Source organism: Nyctibius grandis, chromosome 1 (assembly GCF_013368605.1).
Source record: "Nyctibius grandis isolate bNycGra1 chromosome 1, bNycGra1.pri, whole genome shotgun sequence".
In the NCBI taxonomy this organism is placed as follows: Eukaryota; Metazoa; Chordata; class Aves; order Nyctibiiformes; family Nyctibiidae; genus Nyctibius; species Nyctibius grandis.
Window position 1 is genome coordinate 44404731 of NC_090658.1, and position 19818 is coordinate 44424548.

A 19818-nucleotide genomic window follows, 5' to 3' on the forward strand; every position below is an offset into this window, starting at 1 on the left:
CATTTTGGACTTTATCCCCATGTGTCGCGCTTTCTGTATTTCCTCACTCACTGTCTCTTCATTCTAATGTCTGTGACCAGTTGGCTAATTTATGAAGGGCATTTCAGTAAAACCCATTTTTTTTCATACTGCCCTTCCTACTCTGTCTCAATATCTTGATCTTTCTTTGAGGTGAATATCAGAAGCTGACACAAGGTATATGATGACTCTCATCTGCCCAAAGCACAGTTTTGTTTCATTCTCTGTCTCATTATGGCTTGTTTCTCTAGTGTAGTCATGAAATCTGCACTTCTTTTGTATGTGTGTGTTGGATTTTATTGTTGTTTTGCTTTTATTTTTCTTTAACATTTTACATCTCTGTTCTTTTCCAGGACATAACTACTGTACAGTGAATAATGGCGGTTGTACTCACCTCTGCTTGGCTACCCCAGGAGGCCGTTCTTGCCGCTGCCCTGACAACACAGTTGGAGTGGATTGTATAGAAAGAAACTGAGCATTAAAATAAGCCTTAGAGCAGCAGACACCTTTTGGAAATGTGCTGTAAACAATTCACTCCTATCAACACAATCAGGCCCCAAAGATAAGTGCTCCGTGCTGCTGACAGCAAACCACAATGTGCATATGCAGACACACACACAGGCAATGACTGTTTTGTAGCAGTTAGGCAAGACAGAGCTGCCCAGGTTGGGTCCAACTACATATTCTTCCTTGTAATATTATCTGCTTGCTTTTAAAGGTAAATGTGGAGGCCTTAGTTGCACCTGTGCTGGGCTAGGAGGATGTGTGTCTTGGCAAAACTGAAGTAACAAATACCGAACAGAGTAAAGAGGATGGCATGACTCAAATCCTGAGACTGGGTTGTACCTCAGGAGTATGCAGCAGTTATCTGCATAGTGGCATGCTTAGCCCATCATATATGTGGCTGGGCCATATCTCTAGCTGAGAAGTAACCACGGGGTCCCAAAGATGAATAGATGTGAGTGGGAACACCCAGTAATATCACAGATTTAATGCCTACCTGCATTCCTTCCCGCTACCAGTCCTTCCACTTCCAAAACTTGAATCTCAACTTTGGACTCTTGTATTACGGAAATGCTTTATCCATGTGCTGTGAGGGTAGTTCTCACCCTAGCTGATGTGTTCCTTTCCTGCAGCACATGATGCTTTATAGATAATCAGCACTGTTTAGTGGATGTATTTAAAGTGTTTGTTGGATTTTAAGAGATTGATTTTTCTTCTATCTGAGGTGGATTCCTGAGTAGTTTCCTAAAATCCACTAAACAAACTTTAGATATAGATCTCAGTTACTGGTAGTTCATCAAATCAAATGTTGATTCATTTGGAGGTGTTTAGTTCTAAAGCGACAGAGTCACATTTGTTTCCTGAGAGCTTTTAAAATAGTATTTCTATGTTTGATTCTATAAGCCTGAAAGTGATCTTTGAATTCTATCCTAGCAATCTTTCTTCTGTAGCAAACCATGCCATGCCTTTTTGTAGACCATGAGAAACCATGGCAGTTAAAAATCTGGCTTCCAGAAAGGTCACCTGTGTCTTGGTGTTTAAAAGAAAAAAGTTAGTGGTGCCCTATTTGTGTGCCAGTGTTCAGTAATGGCAAAAAGGTGTGCTGAAAAATCAAAGCAAAGTTGATGTTTTCATCATCACCAATAAGTTTGGAGTAGGGAGGGAAAATCAAAGTGCATATTCTTATGTCAGATTAGCAGTACAAATCTGGGAGTGAAGTTTGGCTTCCACACTGTGTGTTGGGAAGGAAGCTTACCTGCAAGCCAACCTGCAGCAGCAGAACAAAACAGGGCTTGTGAGGCTTCTGCCAGAACACATTTCACAAAGTCATGATCAGAGCAGTAAGCTAACATCCCCATTTCCTCATTCCCTCTTCAGTAGCAGTTTTAAACAGAGCCAATTCTGAGTCTTAACTGTGTGACATCTTCCTTTTTAATTGTGTATTTATCATAAAATAACAAAGCATATAAACATTTTAAAGGTTTTTTTTATAACTTTTAATTCATTTTATTCATTCACTTAATCAGGTATGCCTTACTGTAAATATCAAAAATGTGTTGAAATGAAGGTGCTTGATAACTCTTTCTCCAGAATTATTCACGTATCTGGTGAAATATTAAAGTTTACACTCTGTACAGGTATCTACATTACAGTCAATAAAAATTTTTTGGTTTTATTTTCTATAAAAAAGAAAGTGATGCCTGCAGAAGAAAGTGATATGTGGTGTCTCAAATCTCTTTTCCTGTTGAGTTCTGGGGTTTAGCTAACTCTCATAACTAGTGATGATACTTTTCTTCTAAGATGCAACACTATAAGGGAAAAACTGCTGTTGGGGCTTTTGTATTTTGAAACCAGTAGGATACTTTTATTCAAAACTAATATGTGAGCTCACTTAAAGAACATACAGTGTCCTCGGTTTTGACACGGACTGTTTACTGGTTGTTAAGTCTTGTTTAACTTTGTCAAGTAAGCATAATTCAGTTATGCCATACTTCAGACTTCCATGTTAGTGGAAATATAGGGCAAGGACTGGATTAAATGGGGGACAGAATTTATCCTTCTGCTCAAAGATGCCCTGGTGGCGAGGTTGTAGCTGATGGGGTGCTTTGCTGCCTGGTGCCACAGCACCAAGGCGCTCTGTGTAGCTTCAGGTGTGCTGTGGCTGCAGGGCAAGTTGCAAGCTAAGTGAAGTGTCCAGCTCTGGGGGGCCCAACATAGGAAGGACATGGAGCTGTTGGAGCGAGTCCAGAGAAGGGTCACGAAGATGATCAGAGGGCTGGAGCACCTCTTCTATGAAGACAGGCTGAGAAAGTTGGGGCTGTTCAGCCTGGAGAAGAGAAGGCTCTGGGGAAACTTTCTAGCAGCCTTCCAGTACCTGAAGGGGGCCTATAGGAAAGCAGGAGAGGGGCTTTTTACAAGGGCAAGTAGTGAGAGGAGGAGGGGTAATGGTTTTAAACTGAAAGAGGGTAGATTTAGATTAGATCTTAGGAAGAAATTCTTTACTGTGAGGGTAGTGAGACACTGGCACAGGTTGCCCAGAGAAGTTGTGGCTGCCCCCTCCCTGGCAGTGTTTAAGGCCAGATTGGATGGGGCTTTGAGCAACCTGGTCTAGAGGAAAGATGTCCCTGCCTGTGGCAGGGACGTTGGAAACTAGATGATCTTTAAGGTCCCTTCCAACCCAAACCATTCTATGATTCTATGAAGTGTGGCCTGCTGGAGTTGGTAGTGCTGAGATTTAAACTCCTCAACTTTTACAGCTACAGCATGTCAATGCTTCAGGGGGGATGGCAAAAGTCTCTGTAGTACTCTGTAGCTGGACAGCCGGAGAACAGCAAGCCTATCAAGTGAGCCGTTGGAAAGGTGTACAGTGGGGCAGCAAGGAGAGCTACTGGGATCTAAAGGGTGGTGTGTGGAGTTACAAGAGGAGATCAGTGTTGTTATCCATGCTGGGGACTACACATGGAATTGGAGGGAATTGGGCCTTTAGTTGACTATTTACTGTATGCTTTGATTTTTTTTATTCTGATCCTTTAAAATTGATGATTGCCTGCTTTGTGTTTGGAGCAACACAATATTCCTCCTTGTGCATTATGACAACTACTAATTTACTAAACCTCAGTCAGCTGATTCTGTGCTAATCAATGAGCAATGACAAAGATGTCAAGGAAAATACACCTCGGCAGAACTTCCGGTGTTAATGCGTGAACTCCTATGTAGTCTGTAGAACAAAGAGAGAAAAGATATTACTATGGACTGACTTTTCAGACTGAGTGACTCTTTGTTAACTCTGGTATCACATCTGACAGTAGCTAGCACTAGATTAGGCGAAGCTTCAGCAGATCTGTGCCAGCAGTGTAGTTGTGGCAGTTTGCACAACTTCGAAGCAACCTTCAGCATTCGAGTCCCTAAAAATGAGTAAGTTTTTAAAAGCTCAGACATCAGGTTTTGTTTCCCAACAACTACTTGTTGCTAGCTTCAGCTGTTGTAGCTCTGTGTCAGAATGCAGCAAGGCCAAAGCTGTTCCCTCAGGGAAAGGAGGTCAGGTACTGAGCATGATAACAAGGCCAGCAGAAGCAGTAGCTTCACCAGTAAGGGACCAGTCCCCCCGTACCCCAAGTGAGGCAGACAGTGCCGATGAGGGTAGTCAGGTTCAGCCCAGGGGCCAGGCCACCAAGCAAATCTGTAGTGACAGGGTAGGTCTAAAATCAAGTTTGGAAGTCAAGTCAGGGTCAGGATCAGGTCTGGATGCGGTGACCAGGATCAGTGATTGCCAGGCAAGTCCATAGTGGTGAGGCAGGCATGCAGTCAAGCTGGGAAGATGTCCAGGATCTGGATCAATGGGGTGCATGTCTGTGGCACAGCCCAGGCAAGGACCAGGGTGAGAGCCTCAGCTTTGAAGCAGCCTTGAAGGGAAAGAGGGTTGCCCTCACTGAGGCCTACCAGCAGAGCTGTTTGAGGATGAGCCTCTGCTGATGTTCCTTCCAAGTTTTCTTCTATCAACTGTCTGGCCTTGAACAGCCAGCTAAACTGCTAGTGGTAGGAGTGTGCTCTGGGTCCTAACACTCTGGAGTTCTTTATTCCTGTACATGTTTACTTCCTAATTGAATCTTGCTAAATCTTTGGCCTCTAAAATGATCTGTGGTGTTGAGTTCTTTATTTTAATCACAGTCTGGTCAGGGATCTCATCCTTTGATAAGATTCGGCCTTAGCCATTTCAGGGTGTCTGCCTTGTGCCTACCGTATTTTTTCAGTTAAATGTTCACAAGTATTTTTAATGATAAAAATGTGAATTTTCTGTTTCTTTCTTCTAATCTTAGAGAATTAATGGCATCTTTTTATAACATAGAGTTTTCTCATGCTGACCTGGGTCTAGTTCATCTACCCAATCCTTTTCCTCACAGTTGCTTATTGGTGTCTGACTGTTGTAGTCTTGCTCAGGAGCAAGTAAATTTCAGATATATTTTTATATGTTTTGGGTTAAAAAGATAATGGAAAATGGCATGTGTTTTATTTCATTATTAACTTTTTTTTTATTATTATTATAGGCTAGGACTGGTAATAATGTCAGTGTCTGGTGCTTTGGTAGTTGAAGAAAAGATTCAGTGTAACTACAGTTCACCTTTTTTTTTGCTACAAAAAAATAGATTCCCAGGTTTTCCAGGAAAGGAGAACAATTGCTTCAATCGTTAAACAGAAGACAAAATACAACTTAGATATATTCAGAGGTAAGTTAAATGTTTTCTTTTCTTAAATGCTTCCATTCCGATCTTCCAGCACACACAAAAATATTTAATGGTAAGACCATTAGTGATGTTTTTCAATGACGTAGTAAGTAGCAAAAAAGTGAAATAATATACTGAAAGTAGTACTGTCTTCCTGATGACTTAATGGGGTGGTTCAGTCATGTTTCCATCTGAAGGACATTTGAAAACCCTGACTTTACTCAGTTTTTAACCTGTAAAGAGCTCTCTCCTCATGGTGAAAATCCAGTGTGGCTTTCTGAAACCCAGCTTCCTGTCCAGTGTTGTTCCAAGTTGGCAAATCGCTTACTCTGCAGTTCTCCAATTGCACAGTTTTGTCACAACATATTAGATTTTTAACTTGCAGGCATATAATTAAGAATGACAGATGATTACTAGAGAATAATGGCTCCTCAATGGCAGTGTCACAATGCATCAGTTTAACCTATGGTTAAATGCAAACTGGTTTTTGTGTAGTATTTCATAGTGTATTGCTTGGAGATCTTGCTGGAAAAAAAGCAGGTTGTGAAACACTTATGGCCATAGAGACTACAGTTGTGAGAAGCCCCCTGCTTGGCCTGTCTGTAAGAACTAAATATTACCTCCAGAACCCAAGTCCCCAGCTGGGATCTGGCAGCAGTTTGTTCATTAAGTGATTGAATCACCTCCTTTGTTTAAATTCTACTCCACTTGAAATCTGTCCTTTATCTTATTTATAAGTTTAGGACAGCAAGTCACACAGAATCACAGAATCACAGAATCACAGAATGTTAGGGATTGGAAGGGACCTCGAAAGATCATCTAGTCCAATCCCCCTGCCGGGGCAGGATTGCCTAGACCATATCACACAGGAACGCGTCCAGGCGGGTTTTGAATGTCTCCAGAGAAGGAGACTCCACAACCTCTCTGGGCAGCCTGTTCCAGTGTTCAGTCACCCTTACAGTAAAGAAGTTTTTCCTCAAATTTAAGTGGAACCTCCTGTGTTCCAGCTTGCACCCATTGCCCCTTGTCCTGTCAAGGGATGTCACTGAGAAGAGCCTGGCTCCATCCTCATGACACTTGCCCTTTACATATTTATAAACATTAATGAGGTCACCCCTCAGTCTCCTCTTCTCTAAGCTAAAGAGACCCAGCTCCCTCAGCCTCTCCTCATAAGGGAGATGTTCCACTCCCTTAATCATCTTGGTGGCTCTGCGCTGGACTCTCTCTAGCAGTTCCCTGTCCTTCTTGAACTGAGGGGCCCAGAACTGGACACAATACTCCAGATGCGGCCTCACCAGGGCAGAGTAGAGGGGTAGGAGAACCTCTCTCGACCTGCTGACCACACCCCTTCTAATACACCCCAGGATGCCATTGGCCTTCTTGGCCACAAGGGCACACTGCTGGCTCATGGTCATCCTGTTGTCCACTAGGACCCCCAGGTCCCTTTCCCCTACGCTGCTCTCCAACAGCTCTGTCCCCAACTTGTACTGGTACATGGGGTTGTTCTTGCCCAGATGCAGGACTCTACACTTGCCCTTGTTATATTTCATTAAATTTCTCCCCGCCCAACTCTCCAGCCTGTCCAGGTCTCTCTGAATGGCTGCGCAGCCTTCCTGTGTGTCAGCCACTCCTCCCAGTTTTGTGTCATCAGCGAACTTGCTGACAGCGCACTCTAATCCCTCATCCAAGTCATTAATGAATATATTGAATAGAACTGGTCCCAGAACCGATCCTTGCGGAACTCCGCTAGACACAGACCTCCAACTGGACTCAGTCCCATTGACCACCACTCTCTGGCTTCTTTCCTTCAGCCAGTTCACAATCCACCTCACTACCCGATCATCCAGACCACACTTCCCCAGTTTAGCTGCGAGGATGCTGTGGGAGACCGTGTCAAACGCTTTACTGAAATCGAGATAGACCACATCCACAGCTTTACCATCATCTATCCACCGGGTAACATCCTCATAAAAGGCTATCAAGTTGGTTGAGCAAGACTTCCCGTTGGTGAAGCCATGCTGAGTGCCCCTAATGATCCCCCTATCCTTGATGTGCCTAGAGACAGCACCAAGGACAAGTTGTTCCATCACCTTTCCAGGGATGGAGGTGAGGCTGACTGGTCTATAGTTACCCGGGTCCTCCTTCTTGCCCTTTTTGAAGACTGGAGTGACATTCGCTTTCCTCCAGTCCTCAGGCACCTCTCCTGTTGCCCATGACTTAGCAAAGATGATGGAGAGTGGCCTAGCAATGACTTCCGCCAGCTCCCTCAGCACCCGCGGGTGCATCCCATCAGGGCCCATGGATTTATGGACATCCAGGTTGCTTAATTGAGTCAGTAAAATAGGTGAAAGATCAGTATATTGTGTCCTGCAAATGTACATGTTGATGTCTAGTGGAGCTTTGCTTGACTAACAAAAGGCTCAGCAACCAGTGGAATGCTGTGAGGGAGCTTCCCTGCTGCTTTGTGGCAAAGCAGATGGGGCTGCAGTATCTTAATGCTCTTCTTTTGTTTCCAGAAGGATTCTGGAGTTGATGAATGGGGACAGACTGCCATTCCCACAAGTAGCCAGGATGGTGTATTTCAGCCTTCGGCTTCTTTGTCTTAAATATTCACCAGAGCCCGTTCAGTTTGTGGTGGTTTTGCTCTGGGCAGGCAGTGTTTCCTACCCTGTGGGGTGTCTAGAACACCCAGGAAGCTCACAGAGGAGCTGTGTGGTGCAGGGCCTTCAAGATGAGGAAAATGGCCTGCGGTACAGATGTTGGTGGGGCATGCCAAGTGGCTGCTGTGGATCTGATCCAGTAACTTGTACAGCAGCATTGGGGATGACAGTGGAAATCTTCCCAGGAGCTGACTGTAACCTTATGGAGAAAGGTGAATTGCGGTGGAAGGCAACTGAAGAGGAAGAAGATGGCAGTGGGTGCAGATGTATGTGAAGTTTGGGAGGTGGGGAGAGCAATTAGCATGATGGTTGTAGTACTGTGCTTTTGTGGTCTTCGGTTAATTCAGCAGTAGGCTGCTGGGTGAGAGAGACAAAGATGCAGAGTTGGTGAGTTACAGTGGAATCTGGAAACCCAGTCTCTTCCTTTCCCACTAGAATCAGAATATCCCACTGACCACAGCACTGTATTCAGGCACTGTGGGATAAACTGTGGGATCCCAGATCCAATTCTATTTGAGGACAACACCCAAGAGCATGAGGTTTTGTTCTTTCCACCCCTCTTCCTTGATTTATGCAGATAAGAAACCTAAGCAGATAAACCAGAAGAAAGTAATAGTACAGTCCATCCAGCTTCTTACCAGAGAGAGGGCATGCAAGGAATTACTTCCCTCATTCCTGAGACAGCCCCAGATACCCCAGTGAGCCACTGCTGGCATTTCATGGCACAGCTGCTCTCCCAAGTTGGTACTCTCCAAACAGTTTCTAATCCCTACCTGCACCACCTCTTCCAGGATTAGATCCTCTAGCTATGACTTGCTGTGCACATTGACTGTACACCAAGTGTGTCACAGGGGTCTCTTTAATAAACAGCGACAAAGCGCTAGTCTGCTACCAAGCTGCTAAACCTATCCAGCAGCTTGAATCCAAAGGTCCCTGATGACACATTTGTATGCATGAGATTTTTTTCCCTTGCATTGTATTACAGGCTGCCTTATTGGTTATTAATCTTTAAGCAGATGTATCTCATGTATTTTTAAGTGATTGCACTGTAATTAATCATTTATCTCAGCGGCCTGTTGTCCTTTCAAACATACATATATGGGGAAATGGCAAACCACACAGCTAATTTCATTCTTGTCCAGGCAGAATATCCTTCTAGGCTCTTGGCTTCCTAGTGATAGAGAACCATGACATTGATTTCTTCAGAACAGTGAAAGACTGATGTGTTGCAAACAGTTTCTGTGCTTATATGCCTTGTAATTCAACTGTCAGGCTGACATCCAACACTGACATTTTTAGCTGACCTTAACCTGCAGAACCAATGGGTTTTTCTTTACAGTTTTTGAGCCTAAATCCTGGCATGTCTGCTAGATCCTGTGCTGTTACACCCAACTAATAAGGCAGAGCATGAAGTCTGATATGGCCTCTGTATCAACTAAATAAAATGTATTTGGTCCTGGGCCAAAAAAAATTTGGCGTGATGTATCTTCTCCAGATAGACGTGTCTGTGCTCTGTCATGGCAGGAGCAACTTTCAGCAATGACAGGTGGCTGTGGTCTTCATGTGCTTTACCCTATCTGTCTGTAACTTACACCCTTCTACCTGGTAGATTTTACTGACTAATTTTATGAACTTGAGAATCTGGACTTTGCCAGTAAACATGTTTTTAATGTTAGCCGTTGATTAAGGCAGAGAGGAGGAAATTGTTTCTCTCAGGGGAGGTGCCGCCACAGATTTATGTGCTCCCTGTGAAAGCTCGGTCCTCACTGGGTGTTCCCTGGCATCCGAACTTTTCAAGTACAAGTTGGCAGCACTCGTATTTGTATGATTGTTTCTTATTTTGTCTGCTAGATTGTTTGCCTGTGAGAAATGACATTAGGGTCTGAAAACCTCTGTAAATTAAACATTTGTTCTGATACAGTATTTTATTATTAGTGGAGCAAGAAAATTTAGGTTCATTTTTGTTCTCCCGTGCTGTGACAAATTTGTGTTCCTGTAATTACGCAATTCTATTTTTTTTAATTTTCAGATTGATTTTTACTTGAATGAAGAATCACAAAGGGAAGATGAGCATGTTCTTGTATAAAAAACTCCTTAAGACATTGTTTTAATGAGCAACAAATGTACAACAGTTAAGGAACACACAGTAAGAGTTTGTTCACAGTTTTTTATCAAGAATAACGTTTTCTCCTAAAGCCTCAGCCCTTACACACATGACCCCTGATAACCTTAGCTCCAAAAGGCAAATAAAAACACCAACACACATGATACTATTTTTTTTCCCAAATTTCTGTTAACTCTATGCCTTCTTAGAAAATTCATACAGAAATTTAGATTGGAAGGAACCTCTGGAGTGTGTCAAGTCCAATGCCCTGCTCAAAGCTAGGACAACTTCCATGTAAGAGCAGATTGCTTGTTCAGTCAGCTTCTGAAATCTCCAAAGATGGAGATTCTACAGCCTCCCTGGATAACATCTCAGTACTGAACCACTTTGGTGTTGAAGTCCTCAAGTCCAATGGGAATTTCCTTTGATGCCACTAGTGACCATTGCTTCTTGTCCTTTCCCTGTGCACCTCTGTGAAGGGTTTGGATCTAGGTCTTCTCCAGGTAGCAGAAGACAGCAGTTGCTCCACCCTTTCCTCATATGCCATGTACTCCAGCTCTCTAACCATCTTAGTGGTCTTCAGTGGACCTTCTCCAGTGTGTGAATATCTTCCTTGCCCTGAGGGCCCCAAACGACATGAATGTACTCCAGACATGGTCTTACGAGTCATGAGTAGATGGATGTAATTGTCTTTGTACCTGACCAGGGCTTTGACTTTAATCCTTGGGGTGGGCAATAGTGAATGCAGTTCTTAAGAAGAACTGTCTATAGAGGCTTTGGTTTCATACACTAAGTTTACCTTTGGAGTGGGAGCGAGGAGGATTGGTGTCGTTTTTTCTCCTGGGCATTCTGAAAGCATGTTATTCTTCATGGCTCTTTGCATTTCTGTCTTGTAGGTGCCCTTCCAGCACACAAAATAGGTATTTATCCATTTGTTGGTCCTGTTTTCAATTCTTAGAGCTAACACAGAGGGGCTGCACCACTACCCCTCTCCACTGAAAGCCTGGGACTGACAGAAGTCCTGGAAAATGAGACCTGTATTTGTTTTCCATGTGTGAGGGGAATTAATCCACCAAACTGCAACTTTAGAAGGACTGGTGTGAACACAGGAGGCTTCTTACTGTCAAAATGCAGCTGAAAGGCTTTTGGGTACAGAAGGGCAGGAGCGCTTGGAGGGAGCTTCACTGGGAAGGGTGATGTGAGACAGGCAAAGAAATGTCTCATCTAAAGTTCTGCTGGAACCTAGGCATTGGGCAGGGTTAAGCTATAGAGCTGGGAATGCACCAGCTGAAATTTGGACCTTGCAGTGACTGAGCATGCAGAAGGGGATGTAAGAGTCTCGATGCCACAGCTATAATGAGTAAGACCCCTTCTGGGGTCATTCCTTTCATGTGATTCACTGAGCAATGATGGCTACTGGTGTCATTCAGTGTCAAGGGATGTTCTGTGCCAAATCAACTGTCTGCTTATAAATACTTGGTATAAAGTGATATCAGCACCTCCAAACTCACTAGTGGGATGTGAATGCTTCCAGACTTTAGGTGGTTAAAAGCAAGATTATTAACATAGGAATCAGGTCAGCAGGTCTGCTACCTGTCAGGATGTAGTCTTAAAATGTGAAGTTCAGGAGCACAACCCTCAGACTTTTCTGCAAAGATATATGTGCTGCAAATGGGGGCGGCGGGGGCTAAGCATTTTCTCAAAAGATCAGTAGGGCAAGAAGGACCTGCCTCTAACTGATTTATATTATGTTGAAATCAGGACTGATGCTGTCATAGGAAAGGGAGCCTTGAGAAACCCATTTGAAGTAAAGATTCTGTCGCTTCAGTTACCAACAAGGCAGAATGCAAACAAAATAACGATTCTAATGTAGCAACTGAAATATAATAATGGGCTTGGAGAATGTGGAACTAGTTGTGTGTCACAGAAGGCTGTCGGAGATGAGATATCTTTTTTCTGTATTTGTCTGTATTTCAGATTCTGCATTTGTTCCACTGTGAGCTGCCATTGGTCTCATGATCTCATGGGATGTTTAGAAGACAGTCAGTCCAGTCACAAGATATCAAAACATTCAGCAGCAAAATACAGCTGAGTGCAATATGCCTTCAGGCAAGTCACAGAACTTAGTCCTGGATGTCATAGAATCACAGAATCATAGAATGGTTTGGGTTGGAAGGGACCTTAAAGATCATCTAGTTTCCAACGCCCCTGCCACAGGCAGGGACACCTTTCCTCTAGACCAGGTTGCTCAAAGCCTCATCCAACCTGGCCTTAAACACTGCTAGGGAAGGCGCAGCCACAACTTCTCTGAGCAACCTGTTCCAGTGTCTCACTACCCTCACAGTCAAGAATTTCTTCCTAAGATCTAATCTAAATCTACCCTCTTTCAGTTTAAAACCATTACCCCTCATCCTGTCACTACCTGCCCTTGTAAAAAGTCCCTCTCCCGCTTTCCTGTAGGCCCCTTCCAGGTGCTGGAAGGCTGCTAGAAAGTCTCCCCAGAGCCTTCTCTTCTCCAGGCTGAACAGCCCCAACTCTCTCAGCTTCTCTTCATAGGAGAGGTGCTCCAGCCCTCTGATCATCTTCGTGACCCTCCTCTGGACTCACTCCAACAGCTCCATGCCCTTCTTATGTTGGGGGCCCCACAGCTGGACACACATGTCAAGGTATATCATCAAGTTGCATAGCACAAACATCATCAAGTGGCATAGCACAAACAATGTTTTAAACTTTAAGTACTGTATTAGTGTCAATAGTTAAATAGCCACCTAACTACACAGTTTATCATCCTTGAGGTAGCCATAGTGTTGTGTATGGATCAGGTATCATTATAGTGACCATGAAATGTTAGAGTTTTCGATAGTGGGGGAAGTAAGGAGGGGCAAGAGCAGAACTTCTGCCTTAGATTTTTGCCGGGCAGACTTTAGCCTGTTTAAGAGGTTGGTGGACAGAGTCCCTTGGGAGTTGGTCCTGAAGGGCAAAGGAGTCCAAGAAGGCTGGATGTGCTTCAAAAGGGAATTGCTAAATATTCAGGAGCAGGCTGTCCCGGTGTGTAGGAAGACAAGCCGTCGGGGAAAAAGACCGGCCTGGTTAAACAGAGAACTTAGGCTAGAACTTAAGGAAAAAAAGAGAGCCTACTTGCTCTGGAAGAAGGGTCGGGTAACTTGGGAGGTCTATAGGGATGTTGCCTGGTCGTGTAGGGAGAAGATTAGAAGGGCCAAAGCTCAATTAGAGCTTGATTTGGCTGCTACGGTCAAAGAAAACAAAAAAAGATTCTACAAATACATCAACAGCAAAAGGAGGGTCAAAGAGAGCCTCCACCACTTGCTCAATGAGGAGGGTAATGTAGTGTCAGGGGATGAGGAAAAGGCAGAGGTGCTCAATGCCTTCTTTGCCTCGGTCTTTAATGTCAAGACCGGTTGTCCTCAGGAGACTCGGCGCCCAGAGTCTGAATTTAGGGGCGGGGGCCTGTGTGAACCTCCCATAATCCAGGAGGAGACGGTTAGTGACCTGCTGTGCCAATTGGACACCCACAAGGCTATGGGCCCAGATGGGATTCACCCCAGAGTAATGAAGGAACTGGTGAATGAACTTGCCAAACCACTCTTGATTATCTACCGGCAGTTCTGGTTAACTGGAGAAGTTCCAGCTGACTGGAAATTAGCAAATGTAACGCCCATCTACAAGAAGGGCCAGAAGGATGATCCAGGGAACTATAGGCCTGTCAGCCTGACCTCGGTGCCAGGCAAGGTGATGGAACAGATCATCCTGAGTGCCATTACATGGCACATGCAGGACAATCGGGGCATTGGGGCCAGCCAACACAGATTCATGAAAGGCAGGTCCTGCTTGACCAACCTGATCTCCTTCTATGACCAAGTGACCCTCTTAGTAGATGAGGGCAGGGCTGTGGATGTAGTCTATCTAGACTTTAGTAAGGCATTTGACACTAGACGTAGGGATTGAGTGCACCCTCAGCAAATTTGCAGATGCCACCAAGCTGGGTGGGAGTGTCAGTCTGCTGGAGGGTAGGAAGGCCCTACAGAGGGATCTGGACAGGTTAGATAGATGGGCCGAGACCAACAGCATGAGGTTCAACAAGAACAAGTGCCGGGTCTTACACTTGGGCTACAACAACCCCATGCAGCGCTACAGGCTGGGGGAAGAGTGGTTAGAGAGCGGCCCGGCGGAAAGAGACCTGGGGGTGCTGATTGACAGCCGGCTAAACATGAGCCAGCAGTGTGCCCAGGTGGCCAAGAGGGCTAATGGCATCCTGGCCTCTATTAGGAATAGTGTAGCCAGCCGGTCTAGGGAAGTGATCGTCCCTCTGTACTCGGCACTGGTGAGGCCACACCTTGAATACTGTGTCCAGTTCTGGGCCCCGCACTTCACGAAAGATGTGGAGGTGTTGCAGCGAGTCCAGAGGAGGGCGACCAAGCTGGTGAAGGGTCTGGAGGGTCTGACCTATGAGGAATGGCTGAGGGAGCTGGGGTTGTTTAGCCTGGAGAAGAGGAGGCTCAGAGGTGACCTTATTGCAGTCTACGACTACCTGAAGGGAGGTTGTAGTGAAGTGGGAGTCGGCCTCTTCTCCCAGGCAACTAGTGATAGGACAAGAGGACATAGCCTCAAGCTTTGCCAGGGGAGGTTCAGGTTGGACATTAGGAAGCATTTCTTTTCAGAAAGGGTCATTAGACATTGGAATGGGCTGCCCAGGGAGGTGGTGGAGTCATCATCTCTGGATGTGTTTAAGAAAAGACTGGACATGGCCCTTAGTGCCATGGTCTAGTTGACATGGTGGTGTCAGGGCAATGGTTGGACTCGATGATCCCAGAGGTCTCTTCCAACCTGATTGATTCTGTGATTCTGTATCATTTTCTTACTGCAAAATTGCCCAATATCACTTAAGTTGTAGTAATTTCTGATTCAGCATTTTGGGTGGCTAGGTAAATTACTAATTCCAAAGGGAGAGGCTCCAAGTACAGTTTCCTTAGGCGCTTGTCCATTTTCATGGTTTGAGAGGCTTCCCAGAGTTGTGCAAGAGAACAATCTTTTGTTCTTTGTATCTTGGATCTGTGTGCTGCTTGGAGCTCCAAGATGAATCCAGCTGCAGCTGCCTCAAATGGAAAATAGATCGGGCATCAGAGAAGTTTTGGGTTTTTTTTAGGCTGCTTGTAATTGTCTGGATCCCACAGACCAGTTACTTTGCTTTGCAGTCCCCTTACAGCAACTCAAATGGCTGTAATTGTAGTGTTTTATAGAAGAAAAAGAAAAAAAAAGAAAAAAAGTAAAATGAAGGTAATTCTGTAGAAAATGTGAGTTACTTTGAATTAATATGATTGCTAGGCAGCTGCTGAATGCTTTAGAGTACACTAGCAGTTATAAGCCCCAGGTCTGTAGGAGAAAGACTACATGTAACCTGACCAACATCAGTGAAACCTACTTCTGGTGGGCGCACTGATTTGTAATACTCTTACAGAATAAGAGTATAATTTGTTCTTGTACTTGCAGGTATCACTCTAAGGAAAAGCTGAAAGAGAGAACTCTTAACTTACAGCTAAACAGCCCTGAAGTCATGAGTTTCATCACTGACTTGTCTTCCTTCATAAACAGCATAGGTAGCTCTAAACACTTCTCATTATCTATCGCTAGAGCTGATCAAAAGGTCTCAAACGAATTCTTTTTTAAATTCAGTTTTAAATCACTCCATTCCCCATTGTGACACTGGGAAGTAAGGGGGTTTTGTTGTTTTTCTACCATGAAACCATGCTGTCACAGATTTGCCATGCTGACAGTAAACCCGAGTTCGAGTCACATTTTCTGGTCATTTTACTGCAAATTTCTGCATAGATGAGCTTAACGCTCCTTTTCTATTGCTCTTTCTGCTTTTGCCTTGCAGACATTGGTTTTTACTCTTGCTAAATGAAGACTTTGGAGTGTATTAGTTCAGCAAGTAAAGAGTTAATGAGCCTTGGTTTTCTTGCACGTGAATGACTGAGGCCCCCTGGTGCCTTATTTATTAGCAGAGCTGGGAACAGAGTGAAGCATTGCAGTAAAAGAGTTTTCCCTTTGTCCTTGTGTTTAATTACACGGGTGAAAGAGGAGTAAAGGCAAAGGAGAAAATGCTCTTCTCCAGTACACATTCGTGTCTGGATCCCCCATTTCTTCGGTGCTCTCGCACCCTTTCTTTTTCTTGCAGTTTTCCTCACAATGGTACGGCTCTATAGTAACTCTCAAATGAGAGGTACCAAGCTCCACAACATCCGGGAAGGGTTTCATTTTTTTCAGATTGGCTTTTATAATCTTTGTTGCTTGCTCAGTTGGACAGTGGTGGTGGTGTTTGCTTTCTGGACTCCCCTTTGCATTTCTACTTTCTGTTTATCCCCTATTTTTGGAAAGGATATTTTGCGTTTCTTCAACCCTGGCTCACATTTCCTTGGTTGCAGTTAGGTGCTCTGTAGTTCATTGCTTCTGTTTATGCAAGAATCCACATCAAAGACTTCATCATTCTCTGTTTAAAAGACCTTACAAGATCAAAAGTAAGACTTGAAAAGCCAAATCTCCCTGGAAAATAGCTTACCCAGAATATCAGCAAAAGCTGTAAGAGTGAGCATTCAGCAACTCTGAATGTTGGTTTTTGATGAATGAAGGTGTGGTTACAGCTCATGCAACTGGACACCATCTAGGCAGAAGGTCAAAAATATTCTGATTACAATCGTGTGTTGATCCATTCTCTGGGGTTTATTCAAATGCTTACGGTGGGCAATATATTGAATCTTCTTGCTGAAGATCTTTCTGTGATCACAGACCAAATATGTCTTTGTTGTAGTGATTCACAAACTCAGGAAATTAAAAGTCAGCTTCTTGTCAAGTCATCTATTAATAGTTTGCAACCATCACCAGTGTATTTATGGTTTGAAATTATTTTCCAACAACTATGATCGATCTGTATCTTGTTTAGGAGTAGTCTGATGTGTAGAATTCAGTAATGCATTTGAAACCAGTTGGTTCATAGGTGTGCATGGGGTTTTGTTTGGGTTGTGAGTTGTTTGGGGTTTTTTTTGTCTGCTCTGATTTAAAAGCATGAACTGTTTGACTGCAGAGCTTAAGAACAACTTTGCAAGGGAAGTGCTGCTTAGTATTTGCAACACGTTTTGCGTAATATTTGCCTAAAACTTCACACATTCAGCTGTTCTGAGGTTATTGGAGAGTGCACTGTCTAAAAAACACAAAAGATCATTCAGTGTTTGGATTGGATGTTGTTTATACAAACAAACGTTAAGACTTCAGTTGTGTTTGCCCATTTTTTGTAAATAAGGTATTACTTTTTTTTTTTTTACTTGCTTGTAGGCTGCAAACAGGATGTTGAGTAACTAATTTTGTGTTGGCTAGCACAGCATGATGGATGAGCTGTGGAGGCTCTCAGCTGATAGTGTGGATTCCTTGTGTTGCTCTCTTCTTAGCAGAATAAAGCCAAATTTAAAAACAAAGAACAAGTCTCAACCTTAATTATACAGAGTGGTTCTATATTGTTAGTAGGTGTTAAAACTGAGAACAGGACTAGGTGCTTTCTTTTCCTGAAGTCTGCAAGGCCTGTCAGTCAGGAATGAATATTTGTCAAAAGAAGGTAAAACTGAATAACAGTAAATTTGAAATTCATCTCCTTCTTCTCTAAAATATGTATTTCTTTCAGGCACAGGAAGCTGATACAGAGTTTACACCTTGCTCACTGGAGCTGTCTCCCAACACAAATAGGTGTCGCCTGTTAGCAATGTATTTCAATTCCTTTACTTCATTTTATGATGATCATTCACTCCTCAATAGCTGAGTGAAAGACAAGGTCACTGTTTTGAAGCCCAAAGGTCTTAAACTGGCATCTAATATCAGCGCTGCTGAGCTACTGAGCACAATAAAGAGCTGTTCCAAAGAACAGACCAGCTGTAAATTTATAGTCTCCAGGTAGGAAAAGTGGAGTTTAGGAACTGTGAACTCCAGTGCAAACTCCATGTTTGGAGAGGGGCTGAAATTCGAAACGTCACAGCTGGGTCTCATTCTCTTTTATGAAAAGACCCTTATACTTTACCAGAGCTTTAGGCTATGCACAGAAAACTTGAGACATGAACATTTGTCTTGAAGTAAATGTGTTGAAACATGCAAGTAGTACACATAAAAGCAGAAGAAACGAGAGATCTTGCACCAACAGTCATATATGAGAAAACCCAGTAGATGTAGTCCTGCTTTATCCAGTGTCTCTAACAAACCACATGAAAAGTTGAGATTCATGTAACTAGTGGAGTAAACTTAAACCCTTTATTTAGTATAGCTAAAGCACATCTTTACTGAAAAACTCTTAAAATATAGCCTCTACATTCCTTGATACGGGAACTGTACTGGAGCACCTCACCTATGAAGACAGGCTGAGAGAGTTGGGCTTGTTCAGCCTGGAGAAGAAAAGGCTCCAGGAAGACCTTCTAGCAGCCTTCCAGTAACTGAAGGGGGCCTACAGGAAAGCGGAAGAGGGGCTTTTTACAAAGGCAAGTAGTGACAGGACGAGGGGTAATCATTTTAAACTGAAAGAGGGTAGATTTAGATTAGATCTTAGGAAGAAATTCTTTACTGTGAGGGTGGTGAGACACTGGAACAGGTTACCTAGAGAAGCTGTGGCTGCCCCCTCTCTGACAGTGTTCAAGGCCATGTTGGATGGGGCTCTGAGCAACCTGGTCTAGAGAAAAGGTGTCCCTGCCTGTGGCAGGGGGTTGGAACTAGATGATCTTTAAGGTCCTTTCCAACCCAAACCATTCTATGATTCTATGAAACACAAATGGGTTTTCTTAAATCCTGCTATTAATAAGTCCCATTACCACTAGGAAAAAATATCTGAAGCACCAAGTAGCAACGAGCCCAATGCTGATACCATGCTCCCTTGCTTTTTCCTAAGAGGCACCTGTGAAAACCTATCCTCAGCCAGTTCTTATGGGACCACCCAGCAGCCAGTTCAACACTGTACTCAGACTTGCTGCCAGCACTTTGAATTACCTTTTCTACCTTCTTAGGAAATGAGCATCAATACACCATCAGCCTTACACCGCCCCAACAGCTGCAGGTTTTCACTCACCAGCAACCACCAGGTCTCCCCTTCTCCCTTCATAATCTCACTGGCAGCTGTCTGGTTTTGCGCAGCTCTAAAAAGTTGCCTTTGATACTGCTTTTGGCTGAGGAACTCGGTGAACAGACTGATCTGATACAGAAATGAAATTGCTGACATCCCTGTTGTTTGAAAGAAGTCAGATTAGTGGGAAGATGTGATTTATTAGAGTAAACAGCTGGGGGGAAATAGTTTTAAGTCACAGGTGTGAACTAGAAGTAACTTACTTCAACTATGGATTAGAAGCAGATGCTCTGAATTTAAGAGTGTTTGGCACCTCCTGAGCAGAGGTTGTTAGAGAGGAGAAAGGTGGGAGGTTGGGGGTCATGGAGTCGGTTAAAGTTTTGTAGCATTTGCTGGGGGTTGGCATAGGGGCCTGGCTGATTTCTTCGCTTTGCTCTGCAGTCTTCTGTGGGTGCATGTTCTGCTTGAATAGTGTGCAGTATTGCAAGCTGTGCATGGTAGAACTTTTGCAGGCCTGAGAAGAAATAATTGGCAACTTCAGAAATATTACATGTCTTAGTTCTTGTGTAAGTCAAGTGTGGAAGAGAGCACTGAGCATCCCATGTTCGAAGGTTGAACACAAGGCTTTGTGTTCAAACCTTTTCTGTTGTCAGTTTTGTGACAGAAAGATATTATGACTTGCTTAGTTCTTTTGTTTTGAAATTG

General features: G+C 43.8%; 1 protein-coding gene across 1 annotated transcript in view; it reads left to right on the top strand.

Annotated features, from left to right (window-relative positions):
* Positions 1-2197, top strand: part of NID1 (nidogen 1) — a 51203-nt gene extending 49006 nt beyond the window's left edge. Inside the window, exon 20 of the mRNA XM_068406273.1 lies at positions 372-2197. Coding sequence (XP_068262374.1) covers positions 372-493 — 122 coding nt within the window. The 3' untranslated portion in view covers positions 494-2197. The remainder of the gene's footprint in view (positions 1-371) is intronic.
* The last annotated feature ends 17621 nt before the right edge of the window (positions 2198-19818 follow it).